General features: G+C 39.5%; 1 protein-coding gene across 1 annotated transcript in view; it reads left to right on the top strand.

Annotated features, from left to right (window-relative positions):
• HDAC6 (histone deacetylase 6) overlaps window positions 1–21,329 on the top strand; it is a 151,873-nt gene that overhangs the window by 102,005 nt on the left and 28,539 nt on the right. Inside the window, exons 21-26 of the mRNA XM_070086084.1 lie at window positions 2,293–3,931; window positions 4,530–4,699; window positions 13,065–13,247; window positions 13,521–13,678; window positions 13,866–14,061; window positions 14,470–14,591. Coding sequence (XP_069942185.1) covers window positions 2,293–3,931; window positions 4,530–4,699; window positions 13,065–13,247; window positions 13,521–13,678; window positions 13,866–14,061; window positions 14,470–14,591 — 2,468 coding nt within the window. The remainder of the gene's footprint in view (window positions 1–2,292; window positions 3,932–4,529; window positions 4,700–13,064; window positions 13,248–13,520; window positions 13,679–13,865; window positions 14,062–14,469; window positions 14,592–21,329) is intronic.

Genomic DNA, 21,329 nt, shown 5'->3' with positions numbered 1-21,329 from the left:
GGTTCCTAATTCTTATGGTTTTGCAGTTTTCCATTTTCCCCCCTTTTAATTTTGAATTCTCTCAACTATTTCTCTCTCTCTCTCTTTTGTGAGTAAATTAGTGATCCTTTTGAAGGCTGATTCTTTCCTTGATCATATGTACCTGTTGATCTTTCATTTGTACCTGTATAATATGAATGTTCATTACTCAGGAAAAAGAGGGAGTTCAAACCCATGGCAAGCCTGTTCTAAATCTTGCAGGTCAAGTTTATGACTGATTTGCCATGGGTCTGACCACTGATGGTTTCCCTGGTTGTTTACATTATAGTCATGTTTTGAGTCATGTATGTACATGTATCAGATCTTAGTCAACTATACAGTAGCATTAATCTGTATCTTCTATTTTGTGGCACAGCTTTGTTTGCATCATTCCCATGAAAGATATATTTCAGAAGAAGAGAAAGGAAAAGAAATCTCTTTTTTATCAAGGCTGTTTCATTCAAATATGTCCTTTTATATTACCATGAGAAAGTGGATGATTTCAAATTGAAATTATTTACATAAATTATTGCAATAGACCAGGTAAACAGGGTCAGTGGTGCATTGAGGCATTTGTGGAAAAAAAAATTATCCATTGAGGCGAAAAGAGAATTATACCAAAGCATAGTACTATTAACACTGTTATGTAAGTGTGAAACACAAGCTTTAAATGCCTCCATGAGGAAGAGGCTGGATTAATTGGAGATGTCATGTTTAAAAGCTGTGTGTGGTGTGAATGTTATGAAGATAATTATGATTGTGGAGATTAGAAGACAATATGGGGTTATTGAGAGGGATTGTTGAGGTGATTTTGGCATTTAGAGAGGATGGAACAGATTAGGATTACTGAGAAAGTATATAAACCTGGGGTGGAAGGAAGGAGGTAAAGGAGATTTTGAGTGATGTGGGTCACTTTGCCTCGGTGGGAGATGGCTGGTGTGTTAAAAAATTAAATTGTTGAATATGCATTTCCATAGGTTTAATATAGGTTTAATATAGTTTGTAGAGTGTGTAAAGGTGGAAACTTGAAAGTGAACATAGAAAAGAGTAAGGTGATGAGGGTATCAAATGATTTAGATAAAGAAAAATTGGATATCAAATTGGGGAGGAGGAGTATGGAAGAAGTGAATGTTTTCAGATACTTGGGAGTTGACGTGTCGGCGGATGGATGTATGAAGGATGAGGTTAATCATAGAATTGATGAGGGAAAAAAGGTGAGTGGTGTGGTGATGTATATGTGGAGACAAAAAAACGTTATCTATGGAGGCAAAGAAGGGAATGTATGAAAGTATAGTAGTACTAACACTCTTATATGGGTGTGAAGCTTGGGTTGTGAATGCAGCAGCAAGGAGGCGATTGGAGGCAGTGGAGATGTCCTGTCTAAGGGCAATGTGTGGTGTAAATATTATGCAGAAAATTCGGAGTGTGGAAATTAGGAGAAGGTGTGGAGTTAATAACAGTATTAATCTGAGAGCTGAAGAGGGATTGTTGAGGTGGTTTGGTCATTTAGAGAGAATGGATTAAAGTAGAATGACATGGAGAGCATTTAAATCTGTGGGGGAAGGAAGGCGGGTAGGGGTTGTCCTCGAAAAGGTTGGAAGGAAGGGGTAAGGGAGATTTTGTGGGCAAGGGGCTTGGACTTCCAGCAGGCGTGCGTGAGCATATTCGATAGGAGTGAATGGAGACGAATGGTATTTGTGACCTGACGATCTGTTGGAGTGTGAGCAGGGTAATATTTAGTGAAGAGATTCAGGTTCAGGGAAACCGGTTATTTTTATATAGCTGGACTTGAGTCCTGGAAATGGGAAGTACAATGCCTGCACTCTAAAGGAGGGGTTCAGGATTGTTGCGGCCCCCTACCAAACTAGCGATTAAATGGTTAACCTGCTGGCCGGCAGTACCACTGGGTACGTCATCAAATCCAATGTGGGGACTGCTGAGCCGGCCTTAGCAGCATTAAGTACCTGAACACCTCAAGGTACGCAGCTAAGCAGTAATTACCAGAACACCTTACAGTATAGATCTACTGGCAGTAGAGAGTATTCTCCTGCCCATCTTTTGGTATTCTACTGGCTTCTACTGATTTTAGAAGAGCCGCTCACCGACTTGTTAAAAAAAAAAAAAAACATTGACTTCAAAGTTACAGGAACTTTTGCAATCATGTTAAATTTTTTTGCCTTGTGATCTTGAGCTCCTGTAGAATAACCGAATTGAAGCTTATACTATTGTTTTTACTCGACTGAAAAATGACTTGCATTCTTCTTTTTTTGTCAGGTTGATCTTCCGATAGAGGATGTTCTTTGTCAAGGATTTGGAGGTGGACCACAAGCAGTTGAATCTGGTGTGTCAGGTTCAGAGGTATCATCTTGTGCTTCCTCCCCTATTTCAACTCCGTCCACTAACTCCCCTGCATATGTTTCTGCTCCTGCCTCACCAGAAAAGTTAAATGAGAAATTACAGCGTGAGAGTGATGCTGCCACTCCGGTAGACTTGATTGACATTGAGACTAAATCATGTTCAGAAAAATTGGAAGTGGATTCCAGCCCACGTTCTGTGAGAGCACGAATAATTGATAGGAAGAATCCTTCAATTGAAAAAGAGGAAAGCAGCACAAATGACATAGAGGAACCCAGTGTAGATTCTAACACTTCTGAAATACCACTACAAACAAGAGCAGGCCAAGGTGGACAATCCAAAAAAACAAGGAAAAGATCAGGTAAACAGCAAGGAAGAATACCCAGCCATGAAAGGGGAAATCTGTCACGGACTCCTACACGCACTCGCAAATCTTCCTGGAGTGAAGGAGCTTTGCGTGCTGCTGCATCCAGCATTGATAAAATAAAAGGTCCAACTGCAGTTATATCCAATCAGGATTATTGTGATACTAGTAGCTTGGAATATATAGAAGGTGCTGGGAACATTAAAAACATCATTAAGCGATGCAGTGAACTGAATTTGTTGGAGACATGCACCAAACTCAAACCAAGACCTGCCACTGAGGCAGAGATATTGGCTGTTCACAATGAGGAAACATTAAAAAATATTCCCAGAGGAGCAGTTTATGATGATATTTTAACTGCTGCTGGAAGCACTGTAGAACTGATTCAGGAAATAGTCTTGGGAAGAGCACAGAATGGTTTGGCTATTATACAGTCATCAGGTCACTTGATGTCAGAAACTAGTGCATCTTCCAACATCTGCTTGAATAACATTGCTTTTGGGACTCGCTATGCACTGGATAATTTGAGCCTTAGACGGGTGCTAATAATCGATTGGGATGGTCAGCATGGCAATACTACACAGGGCATCTTTGATGATGATCCACGTATCTTGGTGTTTTCTATACACATATGCAGTTGTCAAAAGCCAGAAGAGAATACTTTTGATAAAATGAGAGAACATAGAGGACAAGGCTACAATTTCAATGTTAAATTAGATTGCAGTGTATTTCAGAGTGATTACTATTCAATCTTTTATCAGCTGCTGTTGCCAGTAGCATACGAATTTTCTCCTGAACTCGTTATAGTCTTGGCTGGTTACAACTTATCACTACACTCGGAAAACATTCATCCAGTAATTTATTCACATTTGACGAGTTTGCTCATGCTTTTAGCACATGGCCGCCTTGCAGTAGTTGTAGAGGTTGGGAGATGCAAAGTGGCTATGGCAGAAGCAGTGGCAGCTATATTACGTGCACTCCAGGATAAACCCTTTGAACACATGCCATTCGTAACCAATGAAAGTTCTCCAGAAGTAAAACAAGTAATAATTGATGCATTGACTACACAGAAAACAAACTGGAGCAGTTTAAGACATCATGCTCAAACATCATCCATAGCATGCAAACAAAATGTGAATTCTCCCATCATCAGGCCATGTCAACATGACTACTCTAGTCAGATTCAAATACTTGGTAATGTACATATTGTTTTATTACTATCTTTGCTTATTTATCCCTCAGCTAGGTGTTGCATAAAACTCACTAGTACACAAAACAATTTGGAGAAGACACTTCAGGTGACTTTTCAATCCATCTAGGATGGACTGAAATGTTAAATAGCATTTCTTATTCTAATTGTTGGTTAGTTGTGAATTATTCCCATTATGGTAATGTGACTTTTATTCTGTAGTTCATTATTATAACAGGTGTACCATAACTTTTTTTTTTATTCATTATTGTCCCACTGAAATCACATTCATTGACCATGCAGTAAAAAAGTCAAGTTCATATTTACTTTCAGCCGTTCATATTTTTCTTAAATGTTGAAGAAGAGTAATTTTTAACTTTTCATATATGCCATAAAGAAAATATTCATTTAAAAAGTCGATCCAAAAGCTTATGAATGGCAGTTTTGTGATTTTTTATTTGTGTATACAGTGAATTTGGTCTTCAGTTTCAGCAATTTTGTTTTAGTTGCTAAAATGAGTTTGATTGTATAATATGTGCACACACTGGCATGTGCCTAACACACACATTTTTAATCGCGCACAAATGTTCATTTGCTTTATAGGCAATAATATCCTAAGCCCAAAGAATACCGTTTGCCTTGTATATGATGACTTAATGATGGAGCATTTCAACTATGAAGATGAGACATACCCAGAGAGGCCAGAGAGAATAAGCTGCATTTATAAGCGTTTTCAAGAGTTTGGCATTATTGACCGCTGTCTTGAGGTCAAGGTAAGGAAAACTTTTAGAAATGCATTTTATCTTTTTTATATGAAATATAGGTTTAGAAAAATTATACTTTGTGATGTTATATTTTTATGTAACTTAATGCTGCATGTTACATTTGAGATGTTATTTTTGTCTTAATATTTTCCCTTTGTCAAATTACTTTTTTTGCAGTAATACTTTTTTCTCCCTTGAGTGATACATATGTCAGTCCATTATTTTATACATGTACAGTATTTACACAGCTTTCTATATGCCAAGCTGGAGTTACCAGTGTACCGTGGATATGCAGATATTAAATTCTTTTTAGTTTTTATTAATATTTTCACAAGTAAATGTATTATTGGCACTGAGTAGAGGTTGATAGTGGACTGGTAGTCTGGTGAATCCTGTCTTCAGTCTTCATGAGTGGACAGTATTAGTTATAAATTTATTCTAGTCTACTTTCTACTGAATAAATCTAACCCACCAGTTTGCTGTGAAAATTGATTCTTTACTTTATACCGCTGAATCACTGAAAGATTGCAGCCAGTAGTAAACCATTAAATGCTAACATGGCTGCTAGTTTAGTAAGAGAGAATACTATATTGCAAAATGAATTAAAATATGAATAATTAATTAACAGATGTCTTAAAGCTGTAATTTGTAGCATTGATTGCAAGTTTTAGCATGTATGCTGTGCCATACAAATAATGTAAGTTGAAAATTTACAAATACAGTGGAACCTTGTTGGGTGCTATCACTAATCTCAGGCCTCATGGTGACTTATTTATACAAATACATGTTGGAGTGTGAGCAAAGTAACATTTATGAAGGGATTCAGGGAAACCGGCAGGCCGGACTTGAGTCCTGCAGATGGGAAGTACAGTGCCTGCACTCTGAAGGAGGGGTGTTAATGTTGCAGTTTAAAAACTGTAGTGTAAAGCACCCTTTTGGCAAGACAGTGATGGAGTGAATGATGGTGAAAGTTTTTCTTTTTCGGGCCACCCTGCCTTGGTGGGAATCGGCCAGTGTGATAATAAAATAAAATAAAAATAAAAAAAAACACCAAAAGCGAAGAAACACAAAATAGTTTACAGTGAAGTTCTGGCAGGTCATGTTTGTTTGGTTGAGTGCCAAGCAAACGGTCGACTACTGAGCCATTTTTTTTTACCGAACAAAGAGTTCGAATACCAAATTGTTCGAGTAAGGAGCTGTTCAAGTACCAAGGTTCCACTGTATATAAGTAATAATAATAAGTAATAAAAATAATAATACTCTGTAAATGTTCCTCGATATGGCAGTGTGTAATTAGTGTACAAATTTAAAAAGGCTATGGTTATGCATAAACACGCTAGATAACAGGGATATCTTGCTACTCCTACTTACGCTTTGGTCACACTTCACAGACACGCACATGCATATATATATACATACATCTAGGTTTTTCTCCTTTTTCTAAATAGCTCTTGTTCTTCCTTATTTCTTCTATTTTCCATGGGGAAGTGGAAAAGAATCTTTCCTCCGTAAGCCATGCATGTCGTATGAGGCGACTAAAATGCCGGGAGCAGTGGGCTAGTAACCCCTTCTCCTGTAGACATTTACTAAAAAAGAGAAGAATGTGGCTTGAATGTGCGTGGATGTAGTGCGGATGACAAGAAACAGATGATTGCTGATGTTATGAATGAAAAGAAGTTGGCTGTCCTGGCCCTAAGCGAAACAAAGCTGAAGGGGGTAGGGGAGTTTCGGTGGGGGGAAATAAATGGGATTAAATCTGGAGTATCTGAGAGAGTTAGAGCAAAGGAAGGGGTAGCAGTAATGTTGAAGGATCAGTTATGGAAGGAGAAAAGAGAATATGAATGTGTAAATTCAAGAATTATGTGGATTAAAGTAAAGGTTGGATGCGAGAAGTGTATCATAATAAGCGTGTATGCACCTGGAGAAGAGAGGAATGTAGAGGAGAGAGAGAGATTTTGGGACATGTTAAGTGAATGTATAGGAGCCTTTGAACCAAGTGAGAGTCATTGTGGTAGAGGATCTGAATGCTAAAGTAGGAGAAATGTTTAGAGAGGGTGTGGTAGGTAAGTTTGGGGTGCCAGGTGTAAATGATAATGGGAGCCCTTTGATTGAACTTTGTATAGAAAGGGGTTTAGTTATAGGTAATACATATTTTAAGAAAAAGAGGATAAATAAGTATACAAGATATGATGTAGGGCAAAATGATAGTTTGTTGGATTATGTATTGGTAGATAAAAGACTGTTGAGTAGACTTCAGGATGTACATGTTTATAGAGGGGCCACAGATATATCAGATCACTTTCTAGTTGTAGCTACACTGAGAGTAAAAGGTAGATGGGATACAAGGAGAATAGAAGCATCAGCAAAGAGAGAGGTGAAGGTTTATAAACTAAAAGAGGAGGCAGTTAGGGTAAGATATAAACAGCTATTGGAGGATAGATGGGCTAATGAGAGCATAGGAAATGGGGTCGAAGAGGTATGGGGTAGGTTTAAAAATGTAGTGTTAGAGTGTTCAGCAGAAGTTTGTGGTTACAGGAAAGTGGGTGCGGGAGGGAAGAGGAGCGATTGGTGGAATGATGTAAAGAGAGTAGTAAGGGAGAAAAAGTTAGCTTATGAGAAGTTTTTACAAAGTAGAAGTGATGCAAGGAGGGAAGAGTATATGGAGAAAAAGAGAGAGGTTAAGAGAGTGGTGAAGCAATGTAAAAAGAGAGCAAATGAGAGAGTGGGTGAGATGTTATCAACAAATTTTGTTGAAAATAAGAAAAAGTTTTGGAGTGAGATTAACAAGTTAAGAAAGCCTAGAGAACAAATGGATTTGTCAGTTAAAAATATGAGAGGAGAGTTATTAAATGGAGAGTTAGAGGTATTGGGAAGATGGAGGGAATATTTTGAGAAATTGTTAAATGTTGATGAAGATAGGGAAGCTGTGATTTCGTGTATAGGGCAAGGAGGAATAACATCTTGTAGGAGTGAGGAAGAGCCAGTTGTGAGTGTGGGGGAAGTTCGTGAGGCAGTAGGTAAAATGAAAGGGGGTAAGGCAGCCGGGATTGATGGGATAAAGATAGAAATGTTAAAAGCAGGTGGGGATATAGTTTTGGAGTGGTTGGTGCAATTATTTAATAAATGTATGGAAGAGGGTAAGGTACCTAGGGATTGGCAGAGAGCATGCATAGTTCCTTTGTATAAAGGCAAAGGGGATAAAAGAGAGTGCAAAAATTATAGGGGGATAAGTCTGTTGAGTATACCTGGTAAAGTGTATGGTAGAGTTATTATTGAAAGAATTAAGAGTAAGACGGAGAATAGGATAGCAGATGAACAAGGAGGCTTTAGGAAAGGTAGGGGGTGTGTGGACCAGGTGTTTACAGTGAAACATATAAGTGAACAGTATTTAGATAAGGCTAAAGAGGTCTTTGTGGCATTTATGGATTTGGAAAAGGCGTATGACAGGGTGGATAGGGGGGCAATGTGGCAGATGTTGCAGGTGTATGGTGTAGGAGGTAGGTTACTGAAAGCAGTGAAGAGTTTTTATGAGGATAGTGAGGCTCAAGTTAGAGTATGTAGGAAAGAGGGAAATTATTTCCCAGGAAAAGTAGGCCTTAGACAAGGATGTGTGATGTCACCGTGGTTGTTTAATATATTTATAGATGGGGTTGTAAGAGAAGTAAATGCGAGGGTCTTGGCAAGAGGTGTGGAGTTAAAAGATAAAGAATCACACATAAAGTGGGAGTTGTCACAGTTGCTCTTTGCTGATGACACTGTGCTCTTGGGAGATCCTGAAGAGAAGTTGCAGAGATTGGTGGATGAATTTGGTAGGGTGTGCAAAAGAAGAAAATTAAAAGCGAATACAGGAAAGAGTAAGGTTATGAGGATAACAAAAATATTAGGTGATGAAAGATTGGATATCAGATTGGAGGGAGAGAGTATGGAGGAGGTGAATGTATTCAGATATTTGGGAGTGGACGTGTCAGCGGATGGGTCTATGAAAGATGAGGTGAATCATAGAATTGATGAGGGGAAAAGGGTGAGTGGTGCACTTAGGAGTCTGTGGAGACAAAGAACTTTGTCCTTGGAGGCAAAGAGGGGAATGTATGAGAGTATAGTTTTACCAACGCTCTTATATGGGTGTGAAGCATGGGTGATGAATGTTGCAGCGAGGAGAAGGCTGGAGGCAGTGGAGATGTCATGTCTGAGGGCAATGTGTGGTGTGAATATAATGCAGAGAATTCGTAGTTTGGAAGTTAGGAGGAGGTGCGGGATTACCAAAACTGTTGTCCAGAGGGCTGAGGAAGGGTTGTTGAGGTGGTTCGGACATGTAGAGAGAATGGAGCGAAACAGAATGACTTCAAGAGTGTATCAGTCTGTAGTGGAAGGAAGGCGGGGTAGGGGTCGGCCTAGGAAAGGTTGGAGGGAGGGGGTAAAGGAGGTTTTGTGTGCGAGGGGCTTGGACTTCCAGCAGGCATGCGTGAGCGTGTTTGATAGGAGTGAATGGAGACAAATGGTTTTTAATACTTGACATGCTGTTGGAGTGTGAGCAAAGTAACATTTATGAAGGGGTTCAGGGAAACCGGCAGGCCAGACTTGAGTCCTGGAGATGGGAAGTGCAGTGCCTGCACTCTGAAGGAGGGGTGTTAATGTTGCAGTTTAAAAACTGTAGTGTAAAGCACCCTTCTGGCAAGACAGTGATGGAGTGAATGATGATGAAAGTTTTTCTTTTTCGGGCCACCCTGCCTTGGTGGGAATCGGCCAGTGTTACCTGGAGTTTACCTGGAGAGAGTTTCGGGGGTCAACGCCCCCGCGGCCCGGTCTGTGACCAGGCCTCCTGGTGGATCAGCGCCTGATCAACCAGGCTGTTGCTGCTGGCTGCACGCAAACCAACGTACGAGCCACAGCCCGGCTGATCAGGAACTGTCTTTAGGTGCTTGTCCAGTGCCAGCTTGAAGACTGCCAGGGGTCTGTTGGTAATCCCCCTTATGTGTGCTGGGAGGCAGTTGAACAGTCTCGGGCCCCTGACACTTATTGTATGGTCTCTTAACGTGCTAGTGACACCCCTGCTTTTCATTGGGGGGATGGTGCATCGTCTGCCAAGTCTTTTGCTTTCGTAGTGAGTGATTTTCGTGTGCAAGTTTGGTACTAGTCCCTCTAGGATTTTCCAGGTGTATATAATCATGTATCTCTCCCTCCTGCGTTCCAGGGAATACAGGTTTAGAAACCTCAAGCGCTCCCAGTAATTGAGGTGTTTTATCTCCGTTATGCGCGCCGTGAAAGTTCTCTGTACATTTTCTAGGTCGGCAATTTCACCTGCCTTGAAAGGTGCTGTTAGAGTGCAGCAATATTCCAGCCTAGATAGAACAAAACATTTTGAGCAACCTACAGCATAGTTTTGTTCTTGATTTAATGAATGCTTTTACAAATTGGCATTGAATTTCTATAAGTCATTACTGTAAAAGAGTATGAATTTTCAAGATTAACCCTTTAACCCTTTCAGGGTTTCGGCCGTACTAGTACGGCTTACGCACCAGGGTTTTTGACGTATTAGTACGCCTAAATTCTAGCACCCTCAAATCTAGTGAGAGATAGCTGGTAGGCCTACATATGAAAGAACGGGTCTATGTGGTCAGTGTGCGCAGTATAAAAAAAATCCTGCAGCACAGTGCGTAATGTGAAAAAAAAAATGACCGTACGTATTTTTGGATTATAACAGCTACTTTGCACTGTATTTTCGTATGGTATTTATTGTTGTATTCTAGTTTTCCTGATCTCATTTTATGGAATGGAAGACATATTACAGAAATTGAGATGATTTTGACTGGTTTTGCAATGAAAAGTACCTTGAAATTGAGCTCAATGTAGCAGAAATGTTTGATTTTTACCAAAGTTCAAAAGTAAACAAATCATGCTAAGCGTCCAATACACGTCAACTGGTGAGTCTAATATTCTTTCACAAGTGCGCCGATATTATTTATACCATTTCTACACTAATGCAGTAGTCTACATAACAGTAAATCTTCTATTTTTTGTGATAATAAAAATTCAGAGTGGAAAGCAAAAGAATGCAAGAGGGGCGTGGGGATGTGACTAATGAACAGAGGAAATGTTATTTTAGTGCCAGGAATGTCTTTCTTGTTTATTCTGGACCCTATTTGGAAATTGGCATCTTTTGAAATTTGTGTGAAATTGGCAAAATTGCTAAATTCTGACCACTGTATTGGATAGTTGAAATCTGTAAATGGGTGGTTTCTTGCACTCATTCAATAGAAAAAATGGAGTTCTAGCGAAATAGTTATGATTTTTGTCGACTAGTTCACTGGAATTGGCCGAAAATAGGGCTCAAAGTGGGCAAAATCGCCGATGCATAAACATCGTCGAGACCACTAACTTTGTGAGAGCATAATTCCGTAAATTTTCCATCAAATTTCATACTTTTGTTGTCATTATGATCGGGAAAAGATTCTCTACCTTTTCTGCTTTTCTTTTTTTTTTTTAAATTTGGCGACCCTGAGAACAAGTCTTGGAGAGGGAGGGCCTGGCGACCCTTAAAGGGTTAACTGTCCAAACGTAGATCTACGTTTTTGCACGTAGCGTTCTGACCTTGATTTTCTCCATTTTAAAGCATGTAAAAAAAATGTAGATCTATGTTTGGCCGGTTTAAGGGTTAATTGAGTAAATAAGTAATATTGTATTTAAGGTGTTAAGCTGCACTGGTATTCTTTCATCATGCCAGTTGATAATGGAACATTGGTATGTTTATTCAAATAAAATGCCAGTGCAATATTACTTTCCTAATAGCCTTCTTAGATAACCCACTCATGTTGATAATTATGTTAAATACAATAAAAAATGTTCCTATTATTCTCATTTAGGGAATGTATAGGGTTACCTTAGTCAGTCCATCTGTATTTTTATGAAAAAATTTTTCCATTCATCACTACATAAATAAGGATAGATTTAGGTATTTTTGTGAAGGGATTCAGAGAAACTGGTTAGCCAGACTTGAATCCTGGTGGTGGGAAGTACAATGTCTGGACTTTAAAGGAGGGGTTTGGGATATTGGCTGTTTGGAGTGACACTAAATTGTCATATCTGGGCTCCTCTGCAAAGACAGTGATTATGTGTGAATGATGATGAAAGTGTTTTTTCTTTTGGTCACCCTGTCTTGGTGGGAGATGGCTGACATCTTAAAAAAAAAAAAAAAAAAAAAAATCAATCTATCTTGCACATCCTGGTGACAAAATTAACCTAATTTGCCCAAAATGCTCTGCATAACCAGGGCTTTCTATGTACGTACTATGTTACTAATGTCAGCTACGGTCTGTATAAGTTGTATCATGTACAGTGGACCCCCGATTAACGATATTTTTTCACTCCAGAAGTATGTTCAGGTGCCAGTACTGACCGAATTTGTTCCCATAAGAAATATTGTGAAGTAGATTAGCCCATTTCAGACCCCCAAACATACACGTAGAAACGCACTTACATAAATACACTTACATAATTGGTCGCATTCGGAGGTAATCGTTATGCGGGGGTCCACTGTACTTATAGAAATAAAAACTATTATTATTATTATTATTATTATTATTATTCAAGGATTATGTATGTATTTATACCCTTGCAGAGGTTTGAGCCTGGTGGTGCCTGTTACTGGTACTGGCCTATGCCGGGCTCACAACAAATATTTTTTTTAATAATGGAAACAAGATAGTTCCCAACAACAACCTGACTTTACGGTGTTATACTTAGTTAATAATCCCAACAGTATCTAGGCTGGACATCTTCCCAAGATGCAGAGTCATGCGAGTGGCTTTCTTTTGTGCATAACAATATTTCATTACACGTAAACTACATTTTTATACAGCCTCTCCTCACTTAGCGACGTACTCGTTTACCGACGCCTCGGACTTATGATGGCCTCTCTGACCCTTATTCATACCTAAATAATGAATATTAGAGCTGATTTCCTCTATTCTGTTTATTTCAATATACAGTACACTACTGTATAAACATTTAAAAATCTACCAGAAATGTTGTAAATGGTACAAAGGTGACATTAAAACAATATTAAAGATGGTTGACACAAACTCACTACCATTATAGTATGCTCCTCACTTAGTGACGAATTCGTTTAACGATGTGGTCTTGGGAACGGAACTCCATTGTTAAGTGAGGAGAGGCTGTATTGCACAAAGAAATAAAATTTGTTTGTTTTACATATAAAATAGTTTAGTCTTTGTTAAAGTCTGCTACAAATTTAGGAAAACTTCAAGATTATAACAAATATAAGTTGCTTACTAATTCATCAATAATGTAACTTTTTTTCGTTTTTAAATTAAAACGTACGATTATTATTACATGCTTAATTTCTTACTTCCCTTAGGCAAGGAAAGCATCAGAATATGAGTTGGAAACTGCACATTCTTCCAAGCACATCAATTTCATGTCAACCCTTAAGGCTAAGAAACCTCAGGAACTCCTGTGCTTGCAGAATAAATTTGAATCTGTTTATCTTCACCGCTGCACCAATGATGCTGCTCTTGTTGCTGCAGGCTCCCTACTTGCGGTAATTTTACAGTCATTATATTTGCTTTAGCCTAGACTATAAAATGCCTAAAGTAGATTCAATGTGTTAATTCTTGATTTAATGAGATCAAATTTGTGTTCTAAACAATACAGCTATAAGACATTTAAAAGTTTATGCTAATGAGGATATTAAAATTTCAACCTGATGGTCATTCAGTGGGCTTATCATGATGAAGAATACTCATTGCAATATTGACTCAGTATAGTGTATTTATGTGTGTTTAATGAGGTAATGCTAAACCTTGGTCATTAGGCCGTGGACAGTGTTGCCTCAGGTGAAAGTCAGCGTGGGGTAGCAGTGGTACGTCCTCCTGGTCACCATGCAGAAAGAAATAAACCATGTGGCTTCTGCTTTTACAACAATGTGGCTATTGCTGCCAAACATGCTATTAGTTCATATGGGCTGCAGAGGTAAGGTGATTTTAACATACCTTAAAGAATCTCAGACTCTTAGGATACAGTAAGTTGTCTGCAGAGCCTTGAGATCACAAGAGATGTATTTATTAAGCTATAAACCACTGAGGAATGCATTACAGTTTTATTTCATTTGTGTGATATTCATTCGTTTAAATAATTTCATGCAATTTGTAACCAACAGAATACTAATCATGGATTGGGATGTTCACCATGGGAATGGAATTCAACATACGTTTGAGGCAGATCCACAGGTCCTCTATATATCAATCCATCGCTATGACAATGGAAAGTTCTTCCCAGCCAGTTGTGATGGAAACTACAATAAAGTAGGCATAAAGGAAGGGAAGGGATACAATGTGAATATCCCATGGAACAAGGTAAAGTGCCACAACACACCCTTTTGATTTGCTGCTCTGTATATTTTAATCATTGTCTTGTAAGATGGATGGATGAGACCTCTGTGTCTGAAAATCTGGGAGAACAAATGTTAATGAATTTGGTACATGTGAGGGGAAAACTATAGATGAGATAGAGGATGTGGAAATGATTAACTGAAAGATGTATGAGGGAACTTTTATAAAGATTGTGGAAGTGTGGGAAATGAAGGAAATGATGTTCATCTGTTTGAGCATGAGTAGTACATCAAGGAAGGGTGCAGGTCCTCATCATTTGTTAGAGAGTACCTTACTGTAGTTACACTGCTCAGCCTTTTAGGGCCATAGAAGTATACTGCATGAAAAGAGTGTTATTTCCTTATTTAATTTTTATTGTTCATATGTTTTTAGAGAGGGATGGGTGATGGTGAATACATGGCAGCCATGCTGGAGGTGGTGCTGCCTATTGCTTATCAGTTCAATCCCCAGCTTGTACTGGTCTCAGCCGGCTTTGATGCTGCTGTTGGCCTTCCTTCCACTACAGACTGGATCCTCTTGCACCACTCACTCTTTTTCCCTCATCAATTCTATGATTCACCTCATCTTTCATGCTGTGATGCTATCTCTGCAACTTCTCTTCAGAATCTGTGTCATCAGCAAAGAGCAGCTGTGACAACTACTTGCATTTACTTCTCTTCAAATGTTTACTGGTCTGCTTTGACTTGCAACATCTGCCACATTGCCCCCCTATCCACCCTGTTGTCTTTTACTTACTATAATTTTTGCACTCTCTTTTATCTGTTATGCAGCCAATTAGGTACCTTACCCTCTTCCATACATTTATTAAACAATTGCACCAACCACTCCAAAACTATATCCCCACCTGTAACTTTTATCTTTATCCCATCTTCAAGATTTATATATATATATATTTTTTAAACTGTAGTGAATTACATATTCCTTATTCTGCACTAGTTTAAAATTCAATTAGGGTTTGAGTAGTTTTTGTTATGTAATAATAAATGCAACTTTTTTTGCTTCTGTATCTCTTCAGTGCTGCAGTTTCTTCTCTCAAATATAATCTGATTATGGCATAGCCTAAGATTTGAGTGTAACAAGTAGTTTGATTTTAAACATAATTGAGAAATGCATTGTTTCTGTTGAACACTGTTAATGCAGCTTGATTGGGGTGAAAAGTGATCGTGAATGACTTCAGATCTAGTATAGAAAAATGAAAAGCTCGTAAGGGGTGGGTAAAAGACACCAAATACTGTAGTTGTCCTCTTAAAAGTACCCTTGAACTCTATATACATCATGTAAGGGGAGTAACACTTGTGGGAAATGCATAATTATAGCATACTGGCTGTGCAAGAGTGATTGCTGGTCAGATCCTGATTAACACATCATAGTGTCATCATGTGGCACAAGAATCGCACTTTATCTGGCTTAACACATTTTATGACTCCCCTCACACTTTTATTAACCCTTTCAGGGTTGGTGCCATACTAGTATGGCTTGCATGCCAGGGTTGGTGCTGTACTAGTACGCATAAATTCTAGCTCCTTCAAATCTAGCGAGAGAAAGCTGGTAGGCCTACATGTGAAAGAATGGGTCTCTGTGGTCAGTGTGCACAGTATAAAAAAAAATCCTGCTGCGCACAGTGCATAATGAGAAGAAAAAACTCCAACCGTGTTTTTGCTTTAAAGCAGCGACCTTGCAGTGTATTTTCGTATGCTATTTATGGTTGTATTCTAGTTTTCCTGGTCTCATTTTATAGAGTGGAAGACATATTTCAAAAATTGAGATGATTTTGATTGGCTTCACAATGAAAAGCACCTTGAAATTGAGCTCAAAGTAGCAGAAATGTTCGAGTTTTGCCAAAGTTCAAAAGTAAACAAATCATGCCACACGTCCAATACATGTCAACTGGTGAGTCTTATATTCTTTCACAAGTGTGCTGATATTATTTATGCCATTTCTACACTAATGCAGTAGTCTGCATAACAGTAAATCTATTGTTTTGTGAGAATAAAAATTGAGAGTGGAAAGCAAATGAAATGTAAGAGAGGCCTGGGGACGTGACTAATGAACAGAAAAAAAAATTATTTTAGTGCCAGGAATGTCTTTCTTGTTTATTCTGGACCGTATTTGGAAATTGGCATCTTTTGAAATTTGTGTGAAATTTTCAAAATTGCCAATTTCTGACCACTTTATTGGATAATTGAAATTGGTAAATGGGTGTTTTTTTTGTACTCATTTGATAGAAAAAATGGAGTTCTAGCAAAATAGTTATGATTTTTGTCAACTTGTGCATTGGAATTGGTCGAAAATAGGGCTCAAAGTGGGCGAAATCGCCGATGCGTAAACATCGTCGAGACCACTAACTTCGCGAGAGCATAATTCCGTAAGTTTTCCATCAAATTTCATACTTTTGGTGTCATTAGGATTAGGAAAAGATTCCCTATCATTTCATAAGATTTTTTTTTTTTTTTCAGAAATAATTTCCATGCATTTTTATAGTCATCTCTCCATAAAACATGAAATATAGTACAATATTTTAGTAGCAATTTGTTGAAAACACTGTCTCTGGAAGTGTGAAGTGTGAATCTACTGTATATTATCCGAGCAGCTAGGATAAACGTTCATATATTTATGGTGTTTGACTGTATGTACTATAAGAATAGATTGAGATGAAGAAAAATTATACTGTAGCTGTGTTTACAGAGAACTATTACAAATCATTATGAGTAGAGTAATCAGCTGCAAAGTCAAGTGGCCTTCAGAAGTGTCTGCACTTTTGAAAGTTGGGTGGGAATTTTGTGACTTGGGTAATCATTTGACCATGATGTCATTGTCCATCTGTAAAGACAGCTTCAGAGCCAGTGTTGGCGAATCGTTTTTCTTCTTCGGTCGCGCTGCCTTGGTGGAGAACAGCTGATGTGTGGAAAAAATCATTATACCCTTTGAAGTCTTTCACTGTAATAAATTTCTCATTATCCTTGCATTTATACAGTTGTCTATACAGTCTCATGGAGAGTTACATTCCTAATGGTCCCACAAAAGTAGAAACTGCAAATAACATAAGATTTAATTCTGCATAATAAGTTTTGTTTCAGATTTGGGTTAATTTTGTATTTCAGAGATATGTTCGTAATATATCTCTGATCTAGTTAATATTGCCAGTCATAAAAAAAATAACAAAAATAAGAGAGATTTGGGTATGGAAAAGACAGTGAGCAAGAAAAACATTGAATACTTGAATCTGTTCACATGTTGCCCATCAGTAAAAATGTAGGTTAATCAAAAGTTGTCATTGTGGAATGTTGCAGTTTTTTATAGTTGACTGTATTTCTGTATATTTAAAATAAAAGGGGTAAAGTTTGTTTTAAATGTACAAAAGTTTAGATATTTGTCATTTCTGCTTCATCTTTTCAGTGTTGATATTAGTGAGTTCATAAACCTGTCAAATACTGTGTTGTAAAATGTGAGGGGAAAATGTGTATACTAATCCTAACATGAACATAACTACAAATTCAAATTTTTATACAGCAGAATGTTGATCATTCATTATTCTGAATTCAAGAAATTCCCAAGAAAACAAAAAGTTAAAATTACCATTATTAGTTTTTTCAATTTGATAAGTACTGTATAGTACCTTGAAATTTGGAAGAGCCAACTGTAGTTTCTGGTGTCACTTCTGTGGTTAACGTGGCTGCTGTTTATACATTTACTTTTCCAAGCTCATTGCAACATGTATGAGAGATCTCTACATAATTATGAAATACTATATTGCTAAAGCCTAGTTAAAATGAGCAAACTTCATAAAAACATTATTTAATTGTAGATGCAGGTACTAATGCAAACAATTATTTATTTTCAAATGTGTTTACATAAACATGTATTATAAGAATTATAGTAAAACCTCCCATTAACAAATTTCAGCAGTTTTAGGCAAAAAAAATATTGGCTGGATAAATATTGGAATTAGCAGACAAAATGGACATAAGTCCATAATTCTGGATTTTATCCTTAGTGATAGTGTCTGGTTGTCATCTGAAGTATTGGACCAAGCTCAGTGACTGAGAAGTTTGTCCTGTATGAGCCATAGTGGCTGTGTCCAGAAGTTGTCTGTGTTCATTGCTCCATGAACCATAGGCCACCCTCACCATTTGTTGTTTGTGCTCGCTCACACATACACTCATCATTCTGTCTCTAATTTTTCCTGAATTTAGATTGTTTTGTGTAACTTTATTAACATATTAAGCAAAATGTAATTAATAATGGCTTCTAAAGCAAATGGTGATGCCAAGAGGAAACGTGGTTCTCAATGTTAAGCAGAAACTTGAACTAATAAAGAAGGTTGAGTCTGGCATGGGTAGGTAAGGAATATGGTGTTAAGAAATGGTGTCTGATGTCCATAGAAGGAAGGATAGACTACTCTTAAGTTTATTGTAGATTCTAGTGGAGCTTTACAGCTCCTATCTTCACTATTAATATTAAACAGCAGTTTACACCCCAATTCTCCATCGTGAAATGGTAAGTAAAATTACTGTAAATTATGTACAGTTCTATAAAACCACTATACAGTACACTACTGTACTGTAATACTACTGGTTACAATACCTATACCTCTTCAAGGGGGGCTCCTTGGCGTGGTGAAGAGGCTCTTGGTCTGAGGAATTAGACCTGTCGGTCTACTTCCTCAGACCGAACCTAATTACCCCCCAATCCCCCGTTCCTATCCCATCCTCCCTTTTTTCCTTTCCTCCTCCTCCTCCCCACCCTTCCCTTTTGCCCTTCCTACCTTTTTTTTTTTTTTTTTTTTCCTTTCCCCACAGGCACGCTAGTTCCTAGGTAGGGGAAAGGGTACCGGGATCCATCCCATTCCATTGAGGTTCTTGGCGGTGGCGTAGCCTGCCGTGGAATCTGGATTGCCTGGGAATGTCCTGATCCCTCTCCGGTATCCCGGAGGGTGGCTTTGGGTGTCTCTCGGGCGACGGGTGTATCTCTGGAAGCCACCTTTCGGATTCTGGGGGTGGTGGCCGAAGGAGGTATGCTTTGTGGCGGATTTCCGGCCGCCCTCTCTTTTGTCCACCGAGGTAGCTCGGCAGATGTGAGGTTGCTATCCCGGATTGCCGGTTTACTGGCATGATGGGTAGGGCATGGCACGGGTTCCATGCTGCATCTGCGCTACTTGCGGTGCTGAGGTCCTCTTGGGCATGGAGGGAGATTTCTGGCCCTTTCATTCCTCCTAGGAACTATCCCTCCCCGGTCCCCCCTTTTTTTATTCTTTTTTTTATTTTTATTTTCTTTTCTTTCTTTATTTTTCTTAAAAACAAAAAGAAAGAAGTAACCTAACCATGGCAGCCCTAGTCCATGAACCTGCTACCCCCGGGCCCCTTCTTGATACTGCACCCCGTTCTGACCCCGCCTCGTCTTTGGACCACTCTTCGGACACTCCTCATGCCTCTGTACCTCTTGCCGGTGCTGTTTCCTCACCCGCTTCAGGTACTGAGGCCTCGACTGACTCCTTCGATTTATCTGACCTTCGCTCTCCTCTGACTATGCTTCCGGCCTCTCCCTCTACAGTGCGGCAATTTTCGAATCGCCGGCCCGTTCCACGTCGGACCAACTCTGGTCCCACGCCTAAATGCCAACGACAATTACCTGCTGATGATACTTCTCCACCTTCTCGTTCTTCTCAGAAAAGATCGACACGTCCTTCACTACCTTTCCACGCTCAGTTTCAGACTGCACAATGGACTAAATTCTTCACTTTACGACCGACTTCCTCTAATGCCTATCGTTCTGACCACAGTATTGGCAAGGCACTCCTACGCCATGTTGGTAAAGATATTTCTTTTCATGCTCTTAAGAGCGGTACGCGCATCATCGCCGTACAGAATGCTACCCAGGCTCATGAGCTTTCTCGTCTTTCCCATATTGATACTGTTCCTGTCACTGTTGAAAAGCATCATTCCCTCAATTCTTGTAGTGGTACCGTCATTCTGCCCCATACCATAGTTCAACAAAATTTCCAGACATGTGGCACTGACATTCTTGAACAGCTGGAACTCCAAGATCTCCCAATCCTCAAGGTAGACACTTACGTTCTTCCTGCCCGCGGGTGGAGACGATACCCTAGCAATGTGGCTCGTTTAACTTTTGACAGCCGTGAACTCCCATCCTCAGTTTATGTAGCAGGACATCGGTTACAAGTTTGAAAGGTGATCCCTACACCGCAACAGTGTAGAAATTGCTGGCGATTTGGCCATCCAGCGAAATATTGCAGATCTATCACCGAATGCCCAGTCTGTGGTGCCGATGACCATTCTAATATGTCTTGCAATCGACCTCCCTCTTGCCTTAATTGTCATGAGGCTCACCCTTCGTACTCTCGCCGTTGTCAAGTCTACTTAAACGAGCGGGAAATCCGTTACCTCAAAGAGGCAGAAGGTCTCCCTTATGCCATGGCAGTTTCTCATCTCCGCCTCCAAGGGAGACTACCTCGTGTTTCTTATTCCCGTGTTTCAAAATGTCCCCCCACTTCTGGTATCCCATCTTCTGCACCCACCTCTGTGGTTACCTCTCCCATAGTCACTCCTGTAGCTAATTCTTTTGCTGTCCTCGGCTCAGACGTCCCTACTTCAACGTCTCAGTCTGATCTCGCTTCTTCGTGTTCTCTCTCACAAGCCTCAGTAGCGACGAGATCTCGTATGACACCTCCTCCCAATCATCCCTCTACTTCTCAAAAGTCAAAAAAAGGTCCGTTAACACCTCCTACCCATCTTCCACCTCCTCATTTTCCCTTCCCTGTCTCTGTACCTGGTTCTCCCCCTCTCACTGGCTCTGTTACAAATGTAGAGGTTCACCCTCCTCCTCATACTGTACCTTCCTCCCCTGTTCCCTCCCAAGTTTCTTCCTCTTCTGCCACCTCCCAGGTTTCTGCCTCTTCTGTCCCCTTCCACGCTTCTCCAGTTCCCTCCGCCCTTTCACCCCCCCCCCTACCTTGGTACAGTCCATTACAGTTCCAATCTTTACTCATCCTCCCCCTACCATTTCCAATATTGTCTCCCATACAACGTCTCTGAATTCTGAAACACTTGAAGCAATCTCTGAATATATTGCAGAGACCAAACCATCAATGGACACTGATCCACCCTCCGCTCCTTCTCTCTCCTCTACTCCATCTGCGCAGCTCCTTTCTTCACAGCACACCGTTCCTTCGCTGCTTGAACGTTTTCCACTGCCTCCGCATGTGGACTTTTCTA

This window comes from Cherax quadricarinatus, chromosome 18 (genome assembly GCF_038502225.1).
Source record: "Cherax quadricarinatus isolate ZL_2023a chromosome 18, ASM3850222v1, whole genome shotgun sequence".
Lineage (NCBI taxonomy): Eukaryota > Metazoa > Arthropoda > Malacostraca > Decapoda > Parastacidae > Cherax > Cherax quadricarinatus.
This window is presented reverse-complemented; position numbering and strand designations above follow the sequence as displayed.